Source organism: Setaria viridis, chromosome 5 (assembly GCF_005286985.2).
Source record: "Setaria viridis chromosome 5, Setaria_viridis_v4.0, whole genome shotgun sequence".
NCBI lineage: Eukaryota > Viridiplantae > Streptophyta > Magnoliopsida > Poales > Poaceae > Setaria > Setaria viridis.
The window spans coordinates 34,978,066-34,998,129 of NC_048267.2; the positions used below are offsets into that span (position 1 = coordinate 34,978,066).

At 48.5% G+C, this 20,064-nt stretch overlaps 3 protein-coding genes across 5 annotated transcripts; 1 reads left to right on the forward strand and 2 right to left on the reverse strand.

Annotated features, from left to right (window-relative positions):
• Nucleotides 1–622: 622 nt before the first annotated feature.
• On the forward strand, nt 623–7,330 carry LOC117857052 (protein SPA1-RELATED 4). 3 transcript variants are annotated; one of them, XM_034739523.2, is made up of 7 exons: nt 629–1,811; nt 1,903–2,060; nt 2,927–3,872; nt 3,947–4,093; nt 4,222–4,533; nt 6,226–6,285; nt 6,792–7,330. In XM_034739523.2, exons 1-7 carry the CDS (start codon nt 1,275–1,277, stop codon nt 6,978–6,980), a joined length of 2,349 nt encoding a protein of 782 aa, XP_034595414.1. In that variant the 5' UTR covers nt 629–1,274; the 3' UTR covers nt 6,981–7,330. The 3 variants fall into 3 exon arrangements, with proteins under 3 accessions (XP_034595416.1, XP_072149782.1, XP_034595414.1); XM_072293681.1 differs by lacking the exon at nt 6,792–7,330 and having other exon boundaries at nt 624–1,811; nt 6,109–6,246; XM_034739525.2 differs by lacking the exons at nt 6,226–6,285; nt 6,792–7,330 and having other exon boundaries at nt 623–1,811; nt 3,947–4,116; nt 4,222–4,527.
• Nucleotides 7,331–11,309: 3,979 nt separating this feature from the next.
• LOC117858837 (non-classical arabinogalactan protein 31) lies at nt 11,310–12,809 on the reverse strand. The gene is made up of 2 exons (XM_034741975.2): nt 12,450–12,809; nt 11,310–12,345 (listed from the first exon to the last, which is right to left on the reverse strand). Exons 1-2 carry the CDS (start codon nt 12,652–12,654, stop codon nt 12,041–12,043), a joined length of 510 nt encoding a protein of 169 aa, XP_034597866.1. The 5' UTR covers nt 12,655–12,809; the 3' UTR covers nt 11,310–12,040.
• A 2,684-nt stretch (nt 12,810–15,493) lies between these two features.
• LOC117858762 (non-classical arabinogalactan protein 30) lies at nt 15,494–16,729 on the reverse strand. The gene is made up of 2 exons (XM_034741889.2): nt 16,344–16,729; nt 15,494–16,240 (listed from the first exon to the last, which is right to left on the reverse strand). Exons 1-2 carry the CDS (start codon nt 16,690–16,692, stop codon nt 15,933–15,935), a joined length of 657 nt encoding a protein of 218 aa, XP_034597780.1. The 5' UTR covers nt 16,693–16,729; the 3' UTR covers nt 15,494–15,932.
• Nucleotides 16,730–20,064: the final 3,335 nt, after the last annotated feature.

The following is a 20,064-nucleotide window of genomic DNA, read 5'->3' on the forward strand; positions in this document are numbered from 1 at the left end:
GCCAAGTTCTCAACTCCCCCCCGCACCGCGGGGGCGTGCGGCCGCCGTCGCGCCACGTCCGCTGCCGCGCGCGGCCGCACCTGGCCCCGGCCCCCTCGCCCTCTGACTGCTGGGCTCCGCAGCGGAGTATAAAAATCTGGACCCACTGACAGCGACCGGCCACCCAGTGGGTCAGCCGGTTGCGTCCGCGCGTCAGTCCCCGGTCGGGCGGCCCATGCACTGCTGCCCGGGGAAGCAGGCCGACGGGTGGGCCCGGAGGTACGGCTCGGGTGACGCTTTTTAATTATCAACCCCAGCCAGGTGCGCGCTTTTGGAAATCCAGCGCCCTTTTGATCCACTTCCGTCGTGGCGGCGGGTTCCTCACGCCAGCCGCGCCGGCCGCGAGCCACCGGCCGCTGGGCCACGCCGGGGTCACCGGCCCCGGGTGTCATGGGACGGCGACTGGACAGGCCACGTGGGGCGACGGGTTTCCGGCTCTCGTGTGGTCCGGGCGGTTTCCGTTATTAGAAGCGCCACGTCACGAGCGGCTGCTTTTGGGAATTTTTAAATGCTGCTTCTGATTTTGATCTCGTGCTCGGAAGGCAAATCTCGTTGGGAATCGCCTGGGAAGTAGGAGTATCGGAAGACCAGGGGAGGGCTCGAGGAGTAGGGTAGGGGAGGCCTAGGGCGCGCCCAGTTGGTGGTGGGCTTCTCCGGCTCCGTTTTCTTCCTCCTCGGCGGCGGCGTGGCGAGCCAGTGGTGGGGGGCTTTTTGTGGCGTCAAGTCAAGGCCGCGTCGGCGTTTCCATCTCCGCGGTCAGGTTTGGTGTCTAGTGCGGTGGCACTGTGCTGCTGTAGCAGGTGAGGCTGGGAGGGAGATGGACTGGGCTGGTCGCTGTGCGGCCGCTGGCTGCCGCCCCGAACTGGGGCGAGGTGTTCGAGGGTAAGGGTCGCGGGCGTTGTGCGGCTGGGAGCCGGCTACCGAGGCGACGGAAATAAAGCAGTAGACGAGAGAGCCCCGATTTAAAGCGCCTTTGTGTGGCTCGCTGCTCGCCTCCGTTCCACTCCTCTCACCTAGTCACTTCTCCTCCCACCTCGCGTTTCTTCGCCGGCCGCGGGTGTGCTCAGGTGGCCGCCGCCTCGCCGCTGGGCTCAGATCCTTACCTGATCCCCGCTGCCGTGACGAGGCCGTGCGGAGCTTGGATGGGGTTGGCGGAGCAGCGGGTGGAGGTGCGGGGCGCGGCGAATCGGTGGTGATCCCGGGCCATGGGGTAGAGTGGAGGGGGTGTGCGTGGCATGGAGCCGTCCCGTGGCGCCGTTGGCGGCGGGCGGCGGTGGGGGGACGCGGAGGCGGAGGTGGAGGAAGTGAGGCGGCCGGAGGAGGGGGGAGAGGTGAGCCTGCGGGAGTGGCTGGACCGCCCGGGCCGCGCGGTGGAGGCGGCGGAGTGCGTGCACGTGTTCAGGCAGGTCGCGGAGGCGGTGGCCGTCGCGCACGCGCAGGGGGTGGCCGTGGGCAGCGCGCGCCCCTCGTGCTTCGTCGTGTCGCCGCCCTTCGCGCGCGTCGCCTTCATCGAGTCCGCCTCAGGCTCCGACGCCTCGGGCTCCTGCTCGGGCTCCGACGCCTCCGAGGACGCCGACCCGGACGCCTCGCCTCCGCGGCGACGCGACGGCGCCGCCCGCGGCGAGGAGCGCACCGGGAAGACGTTCCCGCTCAAGAGCGTGCTGGCGATGGAGCTCAGCTGGTACACCAGCCCCGAGGAGGCGGAAGACAGCGGCGGAGGCGGCTCTACCTTCTCCTCGGACGTCTACAGACTGGGCGTGCTCTTGTTCGAGGTGAGTTTTGCTTCATCACATGAATATGCTTCTGTTCTGCGGGCGCGTCATCACATAGCTTATGACACTTAGTTGGCCACTCGAATTGCAGCTGTTCTGTACGTTCGAAACCTTGGAGGATAAGATGCGGGCAATGGCTAATCTGCGGCATCGGGTGTTGCCGCCGCAGCTTCTGCTCAGATGGCCCAAGGAGGCGTCCTTCTGCCAGTTGCTCATGCACCCTGTGCCTGAGACCAGACCGAAGATGAGGTGCGTTGTGTGTCATGTACTATGTTTTGAATATGTTATGGCTGGAGACGGGTTGTGTTAAGGGTTGCTTGTTTCACGTTAGGTAACAGGAAGTAATTTACTACTATATAGTAGTAGTGCTTCTCCTCAAAGCTGCAAACTGCATTTGTTTCCTAGTACATGTGCTGTGGCGGTACACTTTATAGGATAGAAAACATGGGTTTGTTAAACATGAACATGGAGTTTTTCGAAGATCAAGTTGGCTAAATTAGGCAACAAGAAAGAAAAACTAATATTCATGAGGCAGTAGCAACCATGGAATTATTATCAACAATTTAAAATATTGGAATTTATGAACAATTCACCATGTATTCTAGATTTGACATTCTTGTTCAAGCCTCGATTTATAATAAAAAAAATGCAGCAAACTATCGAAAAGGCATAACAACTAACCAGTAACCATCAGACCATGCACTTGCAGGAGAATTCTGCCAATTTGCGAAAACTCAGACATATCATTGTCCTATACTATTTCCAATTTGATAGTATCTGTAGTTAATGCTTCAATTAGAAAATGTGGCTGTATTGCAACTGATGAAAGTGCCAGCACACTTCCTTGCATTTTAGGAGTTTCTCAGTGGATCTTTAGGTATGGCAATAAAGACTTCTATTTGGACAATAGACCATTGCTGGATTTAAGTTCAGGTTAACATTTTTTTTTCTTTATTGTCTTCTCTCTACTGCAATGTGCTAGTTGGTCATATGCCTGCCCTTGACATAATTAATTTTTAGAAAATTAAATAATTAAAGATATGTATCTGCATATAAACTTTGTGGTATTCAGTGAAGTTGTACCTCATTGACCTTTTTTCTCCTTTTTTTGACAGTGAGGTGCTACAGAGTGAGTTCCTTAATCAGTCTCGGAATAGCCTGGAAGAGCGTGAAGCAGCACTTAGGTTACGTGAAGAGATAGAAGAACAGGAATTACTGCTGGATTTTCTTCAGCAGTTGCAGAAAAGAAAGCAGGATATAGCAGACAATTTGCAGGATACTGTTGCCTTTCTCTCTTCTGACATCAACGAGGTCCTCCACCAGCAATCTGCACTAGGGGGGCAATTTGTGAACTTCTCACCTGATTTGGATAAAGAGGTGTGCTCTGGAACTGTTGAAGATCAGAGTGATTGTGGATCCAGGAAGCGTTTCAGACCTGAGCTGCAAGGTATTGACATGGAGGAACAGAATCATAGCGTGGAAGAATGTTCCAGAACAGTGCCGTCCTCTGAGCTAATCCAGGAAAGTGTTTTGTCCAAAAGCTCCAGGTTGATGAAGAACTTCAAAAAACTTGAAACAGCCTACTTTCTTACAAGGTCCAAGTTGGTGAAGCAAGTTGGTAACCAAATAAATAGCTGTCATCAAGTTGTTAAGAGGGCTACTGGTTCAGCTGTTGGGACCGAGGGAAGTTCAATAGATAATTTTCCTTTGGAAAGGCAATATGGCAGTAGGCAATGTTGGGTGAACTCTTTTCTTGAGGGATTGTGCAAGTACTTGTCATTCAGTAAGTTGAAAGTACAGGCAGAACTGAAACAGTGTGATCTGCTGAACTCATCGAACTTAGTATGCTCCGTAGGGTTTGACCGGGATAAAGAGTTTTTTGCAACAGCTGGTGTAAATAAGAAGATAAAAGTGTTTGAGTATAATATGATTGTAAATGAGCATCGGGACATTCACTATCCTGTGGTAGAGATGTCCAATAGATCAAAATTAAGTTGTATTTGCTGGAACAGTTATATGAAGAGCCATATAGCATCTAGTGATTTTGAGGGTATAGTGCAGGTAAGCTCCTCATGGCATGCTTTTTTAAAAATAATTGTATTTGATGCAAGTACCATAATATGTCGGTATTTCAGGTTTGGGATGTTACTAGGAGTCAAGTTTTCGTTGACATGAGGGAGCATGAGAGGCGAGTGTGGTCGGTGGACTTCTCAATTGTGGACCCAACAAAATTGGTCAGTGGGAGTGATGATGGATCTGTGAAGCTGTGGGATATGAATCAGGCAATTTTATTCTTGCACCTACTGTATGTCAGCTTTTGAACTGCCGATAACATGGTTATCGAACTTGTATATGCGAATGTGGAATTATTTCTCTACAATGTTATAACACATTTCGATGAACTTTGCAGGCTGGGAGTATTGGCACTATTAGAACAAGGGCAAATGTGTGCTCTGTACAATTCCAACCTGATACTGCTCGCTCCATTGCCATTGGCTCAGCAGATCACAAAATTTACTGCTATGATCTCCGTAACATACGAGCTCCTTATTGTACACTGGTTGGGCACACAAAAACAGTAAGCTATGTTAAGTATCTAGACGCATCAACAATAGTATCTGCGTCTACTGACAACTCATTGAGGCTCTGGGACTTGTCGATGAGCCCAGGAAGGGTAATTGACAGTCCAATCCAAACATTTACAGGGCATACAAATACAAAGGTTAGAAGACATTTGCATGTACTTGTTCTCTTTTCATAATATTGCTCTACAAGTGATTAGTAGTGTCTAGTTTTGTCTTTTGTAAGTGGGTGTTTGGTTCCTTTATTCCATGGACTAAAGTTTAGTCCATGGACTATAGTCCCTACCCTGTTTGGTTCCATGGACTAAAGTCCATTAATGCAGTTGAACAAAGATTCTTTCACCCCTGCTACCCACCACCTGGTACCCCTGTTTTGGCGCCAGATCTGGTTTTGGATTCATGCTCCTGCACATACATACCGGAGGCTGCCGCGGCTCATGGCGTACATCGCCGACACGCACCACTCCTCCAGGTCTGCGGTGCTGCCACCACTGCCGGTGTCATCGAGGATGTCCATCAGCGCGGTGCGGCCCTCGGAGCAGGCGATCGCGTTGCAGATCACCATGAGCGCCAGCCGGCAGATAGGGCCCAGCTCGGGGGCGCCGAAGGCCACGGCGAGGAGCGCCTGGGGCGCGCCTAGGAAGCATCGCGCGCAGCACGGCTCCTGCGCCGCCTAGGCCGGCGCGACGGCGGCGCCGGCACCGCCCAGTTGGTGCATGCGCACCAGGTGCCGATGGGCGCCTTAAGCGTCGAGTTCGGAATCACCGTCTCCGCGCCCCCAGGCTCCACGTTGGGGGGCAGGAACTCAAGCTCCGCGCAGGCATGGAGGCAGGCCCGCAGTATCACGGGGTCCACCTTAAGCGCGCCGGAGATCGGGCACAAGAACTCCTCGGCACCGCCTTCGACCGCGCGGGGGACGTGGGCGCCGCGCCGCGGACGTCCTGGAGGACGGGGACGGCGAGCACGGCGCGTTGCGGTGCCAGGCAGGAGGGTAGCGGGAAGGAGGCCGGCAGCAATAGCAGCGGGTGGGAGGGTGGCGGGGGCCGGCGGGAGGGAGGCCGGCGGAGGGAGCCGGGCGGGAGGAAGGGCAATAAATGAGGGGCAGGGTGTCCCCAAGACCCTTTAGTCCACTTTAGTTCACCCCATATGGACTAAAGGACTAAACATTTTAGTCCACTTGTTTGGCACTTTAGGGACTAAAAGTGTCAAAAATGAGTGGACTAAACTTTATTCCTGGGTAACCAAACAGGCCCTAAGGATAACTAGTTAAATCTCGAAAGTTTATTTGCTATGAAACTCTAATATATGTGGAGTACTCTACTGTAACAATTATCTGTGCTGTGCTATATACAAACTATTACATAGTGCGTTATTGTAACTGTTATATGATTGATCCATTATGTATAAACTACACCCACCACATTAGTGATTTATATGCTCTTTTCTGTCTCTCTTGAAAAATGAGAGAATTTGTAAGACCTGTCCTTTTTATGGATCACTGTGTGAAGGAGGTGCTTTAAATCCCACTGCGCTAGTTGTTTTTGGATATTTAGATTGCTCAACAACCTTAAAATGTTGCTCACTTCATGTGCTTCCTGTACCAGTTTGTCCCTGTAGCATATTAGAGTGGTTTGTGGCTCTATCAGTCCATTGTTTTCACGAAATAATTTAGCACCTGACTTGAGATCATAATTAATTCTCTCTCGTGTAAACAGAGGTTACCCTTCATTAATTCCAGCATGCCCTTTGTATGCTGAGTTGCTTTCTGCGCTGAAGAAAACAATGTTGTTGTTTAGTGACCAATTTACTTAACTGTTAAACCTTTTGACCAGAACTTTGTTGGCCTTTCTATATCTGATGGCTACATTGCTACTGGCTCCGAAACAAATGAGGTATGCATCCAATCACTAAGCTTCCACAAATTTGTCTGGATATCTGACTGGTGGCCAATGTAGTTTTATCAACCTTTATGCAAAGTCAGAGTACTCAAGTAAACATTGTATTTGTTGCAAGGAAGCTGATTTTTTTTTTGTTGATGGATATAGTGTAGTTCATGTTGCTCAGTAAGTCAGTAGTCTACATTTGCTATGCCATGTGTATATGCTTACGGTGAGGCAGGAGGAGCTTTCATACTATAACTCCTTGCATGTTGGTTTATAAGTCAGGGCAACGTATGTAAGTGAACTTTTCAAGTTCTCACTTCATATAGAAGGAAGTAAATGAAATTACTAAGATGCAATGCAAACACGATTGAATTTTCTGTTGTAGCTTATGGATCATTGCATAGAGAAATGTCGCACCGGAACTTAGTGTTCTTTAATTAGATTGGTATACTTCTCCTTTGCCTGTTCATATCAACTGAAATGTTCATCTTACCCCCCGTATTACTTTACCACAGGTTTTTGTCTACCACAAAGAATTTCCCATGCCAGTGTTGGCATATAAGTTTAGCGTGACAGACCCTATATCAGGCCAGGAGATTGATGATCCGACACAGTTCATTTCATGTGTCTGTTGGAGAGGGCAGTCTACAACTCTTCTTTCCGCTAACTCCAGCGGCAACATCAAGATCTTAGAAATGGACTGACTCTGTACGATTGGGTTGTGCATCTAGAAATGTACTGACTTCTTACCCAGGGTGTGTGTGTCTGGTTGGCTTCAAGGTTTGCGGCACTTGAATTCGGAGAAGCCAACGAATTCGCAAAATGTAACTTAAACCGAGTTGCAAAGTTTGGAGGTAGGAGTAGCGGTCACAGATTTAGCGGATTGATAGGATTACAGATTAGCGTGGTAGCAAAAGTAGCATAAATAGGAGACGAAATTGAGGTGCCGGGTGGTCCCACAAAGAAAGGTTTTGTACATCATTGGTTCGAGGTATACTTGTACAGGCAAATCAATCCAAGTTTTTACCTACCCGCATCAGGGTTCTGCTCTTGAGATGCAAAAGTACAAAATGGATTACATCTGTTCAACCAGAGATCAACATTTGCCTGATTACTTGTCCTTTCCCTTGTATGTTATCGATTGATAACAGTGCTTGGGTGCAAAGCATGCTGTGTCTGTTCGATCAGGTAACTGTTGCTACTTGCTACGCATGTGGATTCTTTTAACCCTTCTGCAATTGTTTGTTGAGTCACATGAGGCGCTGTGCAGAGCGAGAAGACGCAACACGCCCAAGTGAGCGACCTGTGCGGCATACTTGTCTCAGCCGCGTCGTGAGTTTGATCGCTCCGTGGTTGCTTGCCTTTGAACAGGACCCGTCGTGATTGCCCTGCACTCGTGTCGTCCGGGGACCAATGGGGGCTGTTCGGAACGTAGAACGTGAGTCCTAGCAGGATCACGGGACCTCGCCGGTCACGAAAACACGCGGCGGGGGGCCTTGTTTGGTAGGCTGGAGGGGGTCACGGGCCAGGCCCGTCGGACTGCACCGCGTGGAACGTTAATTTCGGCCGTTTCACGTGGTGCAGGCTCGTGTGGGTGCCTTTTCACGTACATGGAGGGAAGGCGGGAGGCTGAGTGGGCCTTCACGCCATTTTTTGGACCGGCTAAGGTTACCTCCCATCGGTATAATAGCGAGGGTACCCAGCCGTGGAACTTCCTTGATGGCGATGCCGGCAATTCCCTTTGAGGACTTCTCATCATCATCATCAACCGAATCGGAGCTAGCATCGGAATCCCACTCAACGTAGTAGGCTTGTCCATTCTTCTTCTTCTTATCATCACTTTTCTTGCTCTTATTTTTCTTGTTTGGGCAATTTACTGCAATGTGTCCAAACTCACAATACTCAAAGCATTTCTTGTCTTCAAAAGGATTTTTCTTTGATGATGGGTCCTTCTTGAAGTTCTTGTTCTTCATGATTCTTTTGAGACTTTTTATAAAAAGAGCTATTTCTTCATCAGAATCATCATCATTGTCACTCTCATCATTATTCTTCTCTTTTGAAGATTGAGCCTTGAGAGCAATGGTTTTCTTTTCTTCTTCATTTGCTAGACCATGTGCTTGTGATTGCTTGAAGATATCATGAGTGAGCACTTCTCCTAACACTTGTATAGGTGTCATAGTCTTCAAGTTTGATCTTACTAGCAATGTCACAATAGTATCATATTTTATCGGAAGACACCTAAGGAATTTGTGAGAGAAATCTTCATCAGGAACATTGAAGCCAAGACTCTTGAGCTCGTTCACTATATCATTCAACCAGTTGAACATAGAGGAGACATCTTCATCCTTCTTCATTGAGAATTCACTAAACTTGCCTTTGTATACATATAGTTTAGTTTCCTTCACGGTAGATGTTCCCTCGTGAATCTTCATAAGCTTGTTCCAAATCTCAAATGCGGTTGTGATACTTTTGACTCGATTGAACTCACTAATATCAAGAGCACCATATAGCACATTCATGGCTTGATCATCGAGCAGCTCATTTGCTTCATCGATTTCACTCTTATTTTTCTCATCAAGAATGACAAATCCCTCATTTACAACTTCCCATATCTTCTTGCCCATTGCCTTAAGATGAACCATCATTCTTGTCTTCCAATAATCATAGTTGTTCCCATCAAAGAATGGTGATTTTCCCACATGAACATTGTTGTCATTAGCCATTTATCCTACTCCAGGATGGTTAAATCCTTAAAATACGGAGACCATGGTTCTGATGCCACTTGTAGGATCTAGGATACCGACTAAAGGGGGGTGTATTGGCGGTTTCAACTAAAATCACAACACTAAAGAATTTAATTAGTAATACAAGAGGAAAACTATTTCTAGCTACTCTATAACTAGGTGAGGGTTTGCAACCTAGGGTGACAAGGTACAATTCAAACTCTATGAATGTATTTGCTCAAAGTAAATTGCAATAAAGAGATTGAGCAAAGAGAAAACCGAACACAAGAGATAAATTTTTTCCGTGGTGTTGATGACTTGCCGGTCACTCCTAATCCATGTTGAGGTGGATTCAATGCTTCAACCGCTCCTCTATCAAGACACCGCTTGATGTTTGAGCCGGCTTGAATCAAAGAACCTCTCCAAACCTCAGTTCCACTAATGTTGCTCTTCACTGCTCTGGCGAGGTGAGCACAAACCCCTCACAAGAATAGCCGGGGCTCCTTCACAATCTTCCTTGAAGGGCTCAACGGCTCCACAGCCTCCAAGCCGTCTAGGAGGCGGCAACCTCCAGGAGTAACAAGCCAATGACGCTTGCTTAAATACTCCCTAGTGCCACAAAGCTCAAACTCTTAATGCAATGCACTAGAATGCTTTCAATCTCACAAGAATGCAATCTCTAAGCAAATTGAGTGAGTGAGAGGTGGAAGAAGGCTCAAGAATGTCAACAAAGCTTTTCAAAGTGCCAAGAGGCCTCACCCATGCCCGGGGGTGAAGTATATATGGCCCCCTCTTCCAAAACTAGATGTTGGATTATAAACTCGTGAAAATTGGGGACTGGCGGACCGTCTGCCTCACAGGGGCCGGACCGTCCGCCGTTCAAGTCCAACGGCTACTACAACATTTAATGCGTGTCAGACTGTACCGTTACAGAGGTGACGGACCGTCTGCCCTTATAGGGTCGGACCATCCGCGGTATATATTTTAGCACGGTCAGTTTGAGCTTTTAAACTGCGGACACTCCACTCAAACACCTGCGAACAGTCCGCCTCTAAAGAAATGCCCATAAGCCTGAAAATATGTCTCTATCTAAGTTAGCATGATCGTCTGCCTCTAAGGCACGGCCCGCCCGCCTTTATGCAGTCAGCACTCTTCTAGATCATCTTTTTCTTCTCAACTTTTTCACTTTCTCAAACTATATTAGTCCATATGCATGCAATGCAATTGTTTGAGCAAAGTGGCACTATAGAACCGTCAAGCAAATGAAATTGACCCCTCTTGATAGTATGACTATCTAGCCTATTAATCCGGTCAATTTACATCCGCTAAGCATCTCTTGACCGGTAAAAATAGAAAACCCTACCATATACCTTTGCCTTGAGCTTTCCAAGGTACAAACCATCCAAACTATCACTATAGCATCCTTTGAAGCGCAATTCAATTCTAGGACTAACATATACTCATATTCTCAATGAAATTGTTAGTCTACAAAGGTCGTCATTAATTATCAAAACACAAGTTAGGGGCCAAGATGCTTTCACAAGACTAGATATCCACCGGTCCAAAAGCTGCTGTACGCGATACTGCTCACCTCGCGCAAGTTACAACATTACTTCCAGGAGAACAAGATCTCTGTTATCACCGACTTCCCCCTAGGAGAAATTCTCCACAATCGGGATGCAACAGGAAGAATATCTAAGTGGGTGGTAGAACTCAGAGCATTATCCCTGAAATTCAAATCAAGGACTGCAATCAAGTCCCAGGCCCTAGTCGATTTCATGGCAGAGTGGTGGGAGAATCAACTATCAACGCCAGCAAAGCGTCCAAAGCACTGGGTTATGTATTTCGATGGATCACTCAAGCTCGAGGGTGCCGGTGCAGGCGTACTCTTTATATCTCCCAAGGGCGAACAACTCAAGTACATCCTGCAAATCTTCTGGAAAGTGTCCAACAACGAAGCTGAATACGAGGCGCTTCTACACGAGCTCCGCCTGGCAGTCTTGCTAGGAATAAAGCGATTGCTGGTCTACGACGACTCACTAGTGGTGATTAATCAAGTCAACGATGAGTGGGACCGTCATAAGGAGAATATGGACTAGAGGCCCTTTCACAAAGTAGTTCAACATTTTATGCAAAAAAATATTGAAACTGTATATTCAAAATGTTGAGCATCTATATTCAAATGTTGAAGAGTGCATTTGAAATATTGATTTTTTTTAAAATAAAATATATTCATGTTGGATCTTATTTTGTTGCATAAATTCTAAATAGCATCATGGTTCAAACAAAATTTAAAACTCATTTACGGTCGAGAGATAAATGAGATTAAAGTTTTGAATCTAAAAGGACTCTCACACATCCACCACTACGCACAAGAACCACCCATGCATGCTGACACTTGTCCACATCTGCATCCGAAAGATCCAAACTGCTTTTATGCTCCCACCCACTTCAATGTCGTCAGTTGATTGTACTTCGCACGAATCTTAAACATTAGAAGATGTGTTGAATAAAGTTCTTCCCGGAGATGGATAGGAATTCCTGGCTTGGACCCACGAGGAGTGGGTGGTGTGGTGTGGGTGTGGTAGGTGAGGGACGAACACGCGGGCCCGAGCTGCGCGGCTTGCCAGCCCGTGGGCTGGGTGGCGTACGGTACGACGCGGCCCAGAGAGGAGAGAAAGTTGTTGTGGTGTGTGCGGCATCCCCCGCCCGGAATAGGCGCCGCGGCAAGTTGACCCCGTTCGGCCGCGCCTCCGTTTGGACCGAGATGGCGCACAAAGAGGTAGAAGCGGCCCATTGAAAACTGGGCTTCCACGCTGACCAATAGAGTTGTAGTATTCCACCCCCGGCAGACGTGTGTTGTGTGATGCACTGATGCAGTACGGTCCGGTGCTTTCCTGAACAGCGCCGAGCTGATCGAACATGGAGCAACATTGCAACAACACGAACGAAGCACACAGATACGGTGGGTTCGGCTTCACGGCCTTATTAATTTACAGCCCCACGAGTCGAAGTAGTGTGCGAGGGTCCAGTTGACCGGGTCAGCACTTGGACCGGTCCTGCGGCGCGAACGTGAAGCTGCCGGCGACGTAGCGCCCCTGCAGCCCGTCGGGTCGCGTCACGAACCGGCGGAACCTGAGCGGCAACCCCCTGTTCCGGCCGGGGCTGACGTCCACCCGGCACCCGCGCGCCGGTGACCGCGGCACGTACACCCTGCAGTCCTTGCTGGTGAAGGGCGCCGCCTGCGCCCCCGTCTCGATCAGGAAGTAGCCGCGCGAGTTCGTGGCGCCCCACACCGACAGCGCTCGGCGGCGGCCGTGCCGGCACCGCAGCAGCGCCGACGCGTCTGCATGCATTATACTCGTTCTCAGTAAGAGCGCGGAAAATGGCTGGAAATTGATGAGCGCGGCGCGGGCGACGATCGGAGAAGGAAGGAAGGAAGGGACGTACTCCGGAGAGGCGAGGCGTCCCTGGACTGGATGTAGCCGCGGTACCGGCAGCCCTTGCACCAGACGACGCCCTCGACGCCGATGGTGAAGTTGAGGTTCGGTTGCGGCCGGGGCAGGCCCATGGCCGACACGCGGGACGGCAGGCACCCCACGGCGAAGATCACAAGGGCGAGGCCGCAGCCTAGGACGAGGCTTATAGGCGCCATTACTATAACTGATGTCTTAAGAGAATGCTATGGTATTGTAGCGATCGTAGCAAGCCCCAGATCAGGCCGCGCAATTTGTAGCCTAGGAGCACTTTGAGTCAGAGAGCAGATTCCGGCTGGCTCGGACTCAGATACAGTCAGTCAGATGCTTGGGGGTGCGTTGCAAGCGAAATGCATATCCGTGATTGCTCCTCGTGCACTTTATACTAGCTACCAAGTGGATAATGCGGTAATGCCGTACTTGCTTAACTCTAGCTGATAAAAAAAAAAGGCATCCACAGCAAGAGACTTTGAATTCTTCTACAAGTTTTGTTAGCTCCCTGAGAACCAAAATGGCAATCTGGCCTGAAACGTGCCCAACTGATCTTTAGTTCTGGTTGGCAAGTCTTATAGCTCCCGAAAACCAACTGGGACTAACTACTTGGGACTAACTCTTTAGTCATGGGTCCTTTACCGGAACTAGAGACCCCTTTTAGTCATGGTTGGTAAAACCAATTAAAAAAATAAAAAAAAGTGCCAGCCACCCGCGTTGGCTCGTGCCGCACCACCCGCGCCAGCCCCGCGCCGGCCACCCGGCCGCCCGAGCCAGAGTCCTGTGAGGGATATGGGTACACCATGGGTCCTCACCGACTAGGATAATGGCCGGTCCTGATAGGTGGGCTCACCCGACCAAAACGTGCGGGCCAAGGACGTGAAGTTTCTTGGAGCACAAGTTAAGAAAGTCAGGCAATTCAAATCAGCCCGGATATTATGGGATGCGTATGGTAATTCGATTCAGATTACCTTCCATGCAACAACCAAGTAGATCAGATTCAATCCGACTTGTCACCCTAGGTCGTCAGCCTATATAAGGCGGCCTAGGGCGCCTCCTGAGGGCATCTCAATCCAATCTGTAAAGCAATACAAACCACCAGAATACAAGATGTAAGTTATTACTCTCCGGAGGTCCAAACCTATCTAAACCCTCGTGTTCTTGTGATTACCTTCGAGTTCTTAGTTTCGCAATCCTTCCTGCCTACAAATCAACCACTTGGTAATCCCCTATTGGAATGTTGGGCTAATAAATCCGACAGCCCGCCCGCCCACCTAGAAGAAAGGGAGATGAGGAGAAGAGCACTGCCTGCGCGAGATAAGGGAGAAGAGGAGAAGATAAGGTGGGGAGAGAGGGGGCCACGTGGAAAGGGGCATTTTAGCCTCAGTTGGAGCCACCAACCGGGACTAAAGATCCCCTCCTTTAGTCCCAGTTGGAATTAACAACCAGGACTAAAGGGGGGGCTTTTAGTCCCGGTTGGTGTTTTCCAACCAGGACAAAATGCCCTACCAGATTTTCTCGTTCCACTAGCCGTTACAAACGGGATTAAAGAGTCAGCCAGAGGTGGCCGTTGGTGGTGGGAATTTGATCCAGGACTAAAGGTCCTTTAGTCCCAAGTCAAAAATAAACAACCGGAACTAAAACGCTGGATGGAAGGTCTCTCTTCTACCTGTGGCCGTACGCTCGGCGATGCACGCATGGATTCAGCTCTTGCTCGTGCTAGCAGCAAAGGGGCGGCGATGCTTCCTTCGATTTGCATGCAAAAGGATGTCTTGTTGCATTGAGGATCGCTAGCTCATGATGACCTAGCTGCCTTGATCACACAATCGCCGCCCCACGACGCAGGCGCGCAAGTCAAACCCAGAAATCAAATTTCAGCCACAACTCAGTCGTCGCATCCGGAAAGAAAAAAGATGAGGAGTCGTCACATACACATATGCATACTGATGCACTCAATCCCTTGGAACCTTTGTTAGCTTAGTTGTTAACACCTGCATGCCAATCTTGCTTAGTGCTCCTATCGCACAGCCTGGATAAATCCAGATCCTTCAGCGAAGGGTGGAGCTCAACTTTTTAAGACAGGCGAGAAACATAAATTTTCCAGTGATTACGGTCCCAAGCGATATGATCCTTGAAATACAAGGACATGTCAAATGATTTCAAGGACCGTAACAGCCCATGAGCCCAGCAACATATGGCCCAAGTGGATTTGATGTACAGGTAAATGATAGTTTGGTATTTTTAGCCCTTCTTTATGTAAATTCGTGTGCCCATGACCTGGCTCATGTGACCCTAATGTGGTATGCAAAACAATCGAGTGCGTGTGGATATATACCTTCTTAGAATTTACTCTCTTCGTCATAAAAAAATATATTATTTTACTTTTATCTTAAGTTAAATTATTTAAAGTTTGGTTAAATTTATATAAAAAAGTACAGCAACTTATGAGATCGGATAAGTATTAGTAGATTTATCATGATAAGTGTTGATATTTTTCTCTAGTAAAAGTTAATATAGTTTGATTTAGAACAAAATTAAATTATTGTACTTTTTGAATGGCGGGGGAGTATGACTCATCGCCAAGGTTTTCACCAGGTAGGATTGTTTTTCTCCAAATATGATCGGATCGTTGTATGGGATCGTGGATTTTTAAAATTTTTCATTTAAAGTTTATATTATATAAAAATATATTTGCCAATTATATGTTGTCATTCTGTAAAAAAAATAGTGCAATAATAATGTCATGAAGTGATAGAAGTAAAAAAACCACACTCTGGAGCTAATAGTTCATATTTATGAAATTAAATATAGCATTCCATGGAATCGTAGGATCGCTACCAAGATAATTACAGGGTACAATTAAGATATTAGGTTGGAAAGGATCATTTTACTTTGGCAGGATCGTAGCATCGTAAAATCCTAAGATTTGGATCAGAATCCTGATAACCTTGCTCATCAGTCTGTCCGATGTCCATTTTTCTCTTAAGAAATCAGGCAGGAGAATTTATTGTAAAAATGAAGTCTGGATTGGGCAATACGACCAATAAGAAGGAAATACCGACCAGTTGAACTATGATATCAACATTTCTCGCACAACTCCAATACACCACTCAACTCAAACAAAGAGCCAGTGAACACAGAACACAGCACGACGCATATATTACAGCTGCACCATGGATCTAGCCAGAATGCTAGGATCAGCAGCTTGCACCCTAGATGCAAGAAAAAAAAATTTAAGAGCTAGAGCTTGCAAAACTTGTAAACCCTGTGCGGCCAACGTTCGTTCTGTTCATCCTTTTTGTTAGAAAAAAGGAGACCCATATAGGGCTGTCAAAAATATACATATGAAAGTTTTCGCTTGGCCGGATTGGTGTTACATTGTCAATCATTCCCTGCAAACACATAGTATTTGATTTATTCCGACAGTTGGACGTCCAGAGTCAGCTACTCGATCAGGTAGCAGTAGCTAGCACTTGGCGGGTTCCTCCGGCGCGAACGTGAAGTTGCCCGCCGTGTAGCGCGCCTGCAGCTCGTCGGGGAGCGGCACGAACCTGCGGAACTTGAGCGGCGCCCCCTTCTTGGCAGCGGGCTTGACGGGCACGGCGCACCCTGCCGCCGGCGACCGCTGCACGTACACCTTGCAGTCCTTGCTCTTGAAGGGCGCCGACTGCCAGTCCGCCTGGATCAGGAAGCAGCCGTCGGCGTCCGTGGTGTTCGACACGGACAGCGCCCGCGGGTCGCCGTCGCGCCGGCACCGCAGCAGCGCCGTGGCATCTGCATTATAGATTATTGATTTATGCATAAAACGGTCAGCTGTGGCAGTGGCAGCTGGCAGGCAGATGATCTGAGCGCACGAGGAATGATGACAGCAACGTACTCGGGAGGGGCGACGCGTCCATGGAGCGGACGTAGCCGGCGTACCGGCAGGTCTTGCACCAGACGACGCCCTCGACGGCGATGGTGAAGTTGAGGTCCGGCGGAGGCTGGGGCAGGCCCATGGCGTCACCGCGTGATGGCAGGCAGACCACGGCGGCGAGGACCACGAGGGGCAGGCAGACCGCAAGGCTTCTCGCCAGACAAGCCATCGTAAGCATGGGCACCTTTACAAAGTATGGTAAGGCCTGGATCAGAAGATGCCGCGATTTTATAGGTGGGCAGGGGCAAATCGCTGTCAGGTAGATTCCGTTCCTGGCACAAATGATTTCGGTCTTGCATGGAAGATGCATGCATCACGGCTTGCTTGGTTGGGGAAGCTGGGCTCACACGCTGCACACCCAGCAGGCATGTGGATTGGGTGTGCATTGCAAGCCGGCACACCTGAATGTGGATAATGTTGCAGTTCCTTGACTGTAGGTCCAAGAGCTAGCGCATCTAGCTAGCTATTCCAAAATCAAAGGTGCCCAAAAGTCAGCCTCTCCCATGGAATGTGGTGATGCATGACGGCCGTTGGCTGAATGCATGCACGCATGGATTTCGTTAGCTGTTGCTCTTGCCACCAGCAAAGGAGGCGGCGATGCTTGGGTTTGCATGCAAAGGGATGTCCTATTTTAGATCCTTCACACGGATGGTCCCTAGCTTATCAGTCGGTTCCCTTCATTCGCATAGTCGCCGCCCCACGACGCAGGCGCAGGTCAACCAAAAAATCAGGTCTCAGCCACAGCTTCTCGTCGCATAATATTCTCTTGGCCGCAGCTTCACTGTTTCTTCTTGTACAGTTTTCCTTCTGAGAGCAATCGTTGCGAGCTCAAAGTTCAGAAAATGGTACCGTCCTGACTCTTTCAAAAGTTGAAATGTCTTTGGACCGATTGCTCCAACTGATGCTTCTCATTTTCGTTGAGTTTTTCAGTGCGGGCCTCGTAGCAGTTTCATTGGGCCAACTTTCAGCCCAACAATCCTATCTGGCTTCCAGAAGCCAGTTACTTATACGGCTTCTGGTGACTTGAGATTCGTACAACAATCATTAACTCTAACCTTAATTTTTCTTCCCCACCACTGCCTCCACCACACACGCCGCCTCCCCGCACTGTAAGGCTTTGCCGCTGTCGCCATCCCCGTGGCTCGACCGGCACGTCGCTGGGCACCGCCGCCACCCCTGTGCGCGGCTTAGCCGACACGCCTCGGCCTCGCCACTGCCCCTGGGCACCGCCGCCGCCCCTACGTGCGTCTTGGCAGCCTCTCCCATCGCCACCGCACGCTGGCGACCTACCCCCATGCGCCGCTAGCTCCATTGTTGTTGTTGAAGATTTCTCTCTCGAAATGTTGATCTTTATGTTGAAAAATGTTGAATTCATTTTGCTAAGATGTTGAAATAAGCATTGAAAAATGTTGAATGTAGTATTGTTTAAAAAATATTGAATTCACTATTTTAAAATTTTGAACTATTGTTTGAAAAATGTTGAATCTATTTCTATAAAATGTTGAAATTCTAGGAGGGAGAAGAAGAGGAGGTTGATGGACTTTTACTGGACCTAAGTTGTATAACTATCTGGCTTGTGGAAGCCTGTGGAAGCCCTAGAATATGCCGTTTTAGTTCCGATTTTTTACTAAACCGATCTTTTGCTAAAACCAAACCGATAAGGTTAGTAGTTCGTGGTTTTTCTGATCTAATCGGTGACCCGGTCCAGTTTTTTTTATTACAAATAGTATGAAGCCTAGCTTATGGGCCCTATCTTGATTTGCTTTAATTATCATGCCTCATCAGCTAGAGAGTCTCTAAGAAGAGACCATGATGAGCAACATTTTATAGATGTGATGTCCAACATGAAGTGATTAACAGATAAGGTCGGAAAACATGATGCAGTGAATTGAGTGTAACTAATTAGGTTTGTTATGTAGAAACCTGTTTCTCTGGGTTTAAGTTGCTCTGACCAACTCGACATGGGCATTCAGATTTATAGTTGACTAGAGATAGGGGGTGCGTGCATGAGTGTTGGTGTTTAGACCTGGCAACCTACCGACGGGGGTGCCCGAAGTAGAGATTGGTTTGTGGGGTTTGTCGAGATTAAGAACTTGAAGGTGAACTTAGACACACGATTTAGATAGGTTCGGGCCGCTAGATTGCACAATACCCTACGTCCAGTGTGTTGGTTGGATTAAATTGCTTTGCAGGGGTCTCTGCCTATCCTTATATTTCGGGGGGTAGGGTTACAGGTCGGTTGATTTATAAAAATACTAATCGGATTCGACTAGGCGAGGCTTACTCTAATTACTACGGGTAGTTTTTCTTATCCTTGACTAGTTACTGTCCTGCCACATAGACTACGCTGTCCTGCACCGTAGCCTCCATGTCAGACACGTCTCGATGTCCAGCACTGTACCTAGGACTGTCCAAACTTTTTGGTGGATCCATAGATGTATGTATGAAAAGCCTCCGAGTACTTTTTAGTCAAATTGTAGTAGTTCCGAGTACTTTTGTAGACCTCATCGTCTAGTTTTGGTTCTCTTTGAGTACTTCATCAGGTTGAGTCTTCAAACGTACACGAACACTGGCATGCGGCTAGAATATACTCAAGCCTCATTTAACTTGGTCTTGAATCCTTCAATATTAAATTTTTATATGGAAGTGCCACGAAAGTCGCACTCTATATGGAGTAGCCCCTGAGCCTTAGGTTGAATCGAAGAATCAGGTTGAGAGTCAATCTATAATTTGCACCATTTTCCCATCAAAACCTAGAGAAAAAACTTTTTGTTGATAGGCACGTGGCATACAGCCCCCGAGCCGTTACACGACTAGTTTGGTGGGTATAAGGGTCAACCTTTGGTCAATGTGACCGTCTCTGAACAGTAACCTTATCTCTTCCGAAAATAACTGCCAATTAGGTGCGTAATCTTCCGGTCCATTAAACCTGAATATTTCTTTATTCCTGTTGTTGTTACTGCACTACAGTTATAAATAACAGAGGAAAACATTCCATCCATTTTACCTTTGCCATCTGCTCTTTCAACTTCCGCACTGTAGCCCTAGCGTCGCCGTTGCTCGATCCTCGAGCACTAGCGCCGCCATCCCCCACCACTCAGCCACCGAGCATATGCGAAGGAAGACACTCGTGGCAACAAGGATGGGGAAGAAAGCAGCTATAGCCAAGGCGGTGGAAGGCAGGAAGAAGAAGGTGGTTCAACTACCGGCACCCAAGTATGGGAAGACGAATCAAACTGCGTCGTCGACCCCTGCATGTGCCTTGAAACAATCGTCACTGCAGGAGGAAGACATCAAGGCGCTGGTAGCCGCCAACCTCCTCCAAGAGAAAGATATCATCAATTGGAGATCTGCCTATGGCAACCCATGGCCGCTGGAAGGGTACCCAGAGGAGACGGTAATCTTTTCACATTTTATTGAGCGCGGTCTTGCATTACCTGCCGTCGACTTCTTCTGGGGTCTCTTGGACTACTACAAATTGGAGTTAGTTCACTTGAACCCCAATAGCATTCTGCAAACCATAATTTTTGTGCATTTGTGCGAAGCCTCCTTGGGGATCCAGCCCTACTTCCAACTCTTCCGCAAGTTCTTCCGAGTGAAGCCACAGCTCAAGAGGGTGCACACTGAGGTAGTCGGGGGTGCCAAAATTCAAATGAGGGAGAAACTCAAGGGCCTGTATTTG

Coding starts and splice junctions, on each gene's coding strand:
- LOC117857052 (XM_034739523.2), top strand. CDS start 1,275: ATGGAGCCGTCCCGTGGCGCCGTTGGCGGCGGGCGGCGGTGGGGGGAC. Junction 4,094..4,221: donor AGCTGTGGGATATGAATCAG/GCAATTTTATTC, acceptor TGAACTTTGCAG/GCTGGGAGTATTGGCACTAT. Junction 4,534..6,225: donor CAGGGCATACAAATACAAAG/GTTAGAAGACAT, acceptor CCTTTTGACCAG/AACTTTGTTGGCCTTTCTAT.
- LOC117858837 (XM_034741975.2), bottom strand. CDS start 12,654: ATGGCGCCTATAAGCCTCGTCCTAGGCTGCGGCCTCGCCCTTGTGATC. Junction 12,346..12,449: donor GGACGCCTCGCCTCTCCGGA/GTACGTCCCTTC, acceptor TAATGCATGCAG/ACGCGTCGGCGCTGCTGCGG.
- LOC117858762 (XM_034741889.2), bottom strand. CDS start 16,692: ATGCATCTTCCATGCAAGACCGAAATCATTTGTGCCAGGAACGGAATC. Junction 16,241..16,343: donor GGACGCGTCGCCCCTCCCGA/GTACGTTGCTGT, acceptor TCTATAATGCAG/ATGCCACGGCGCTGCTGCGG.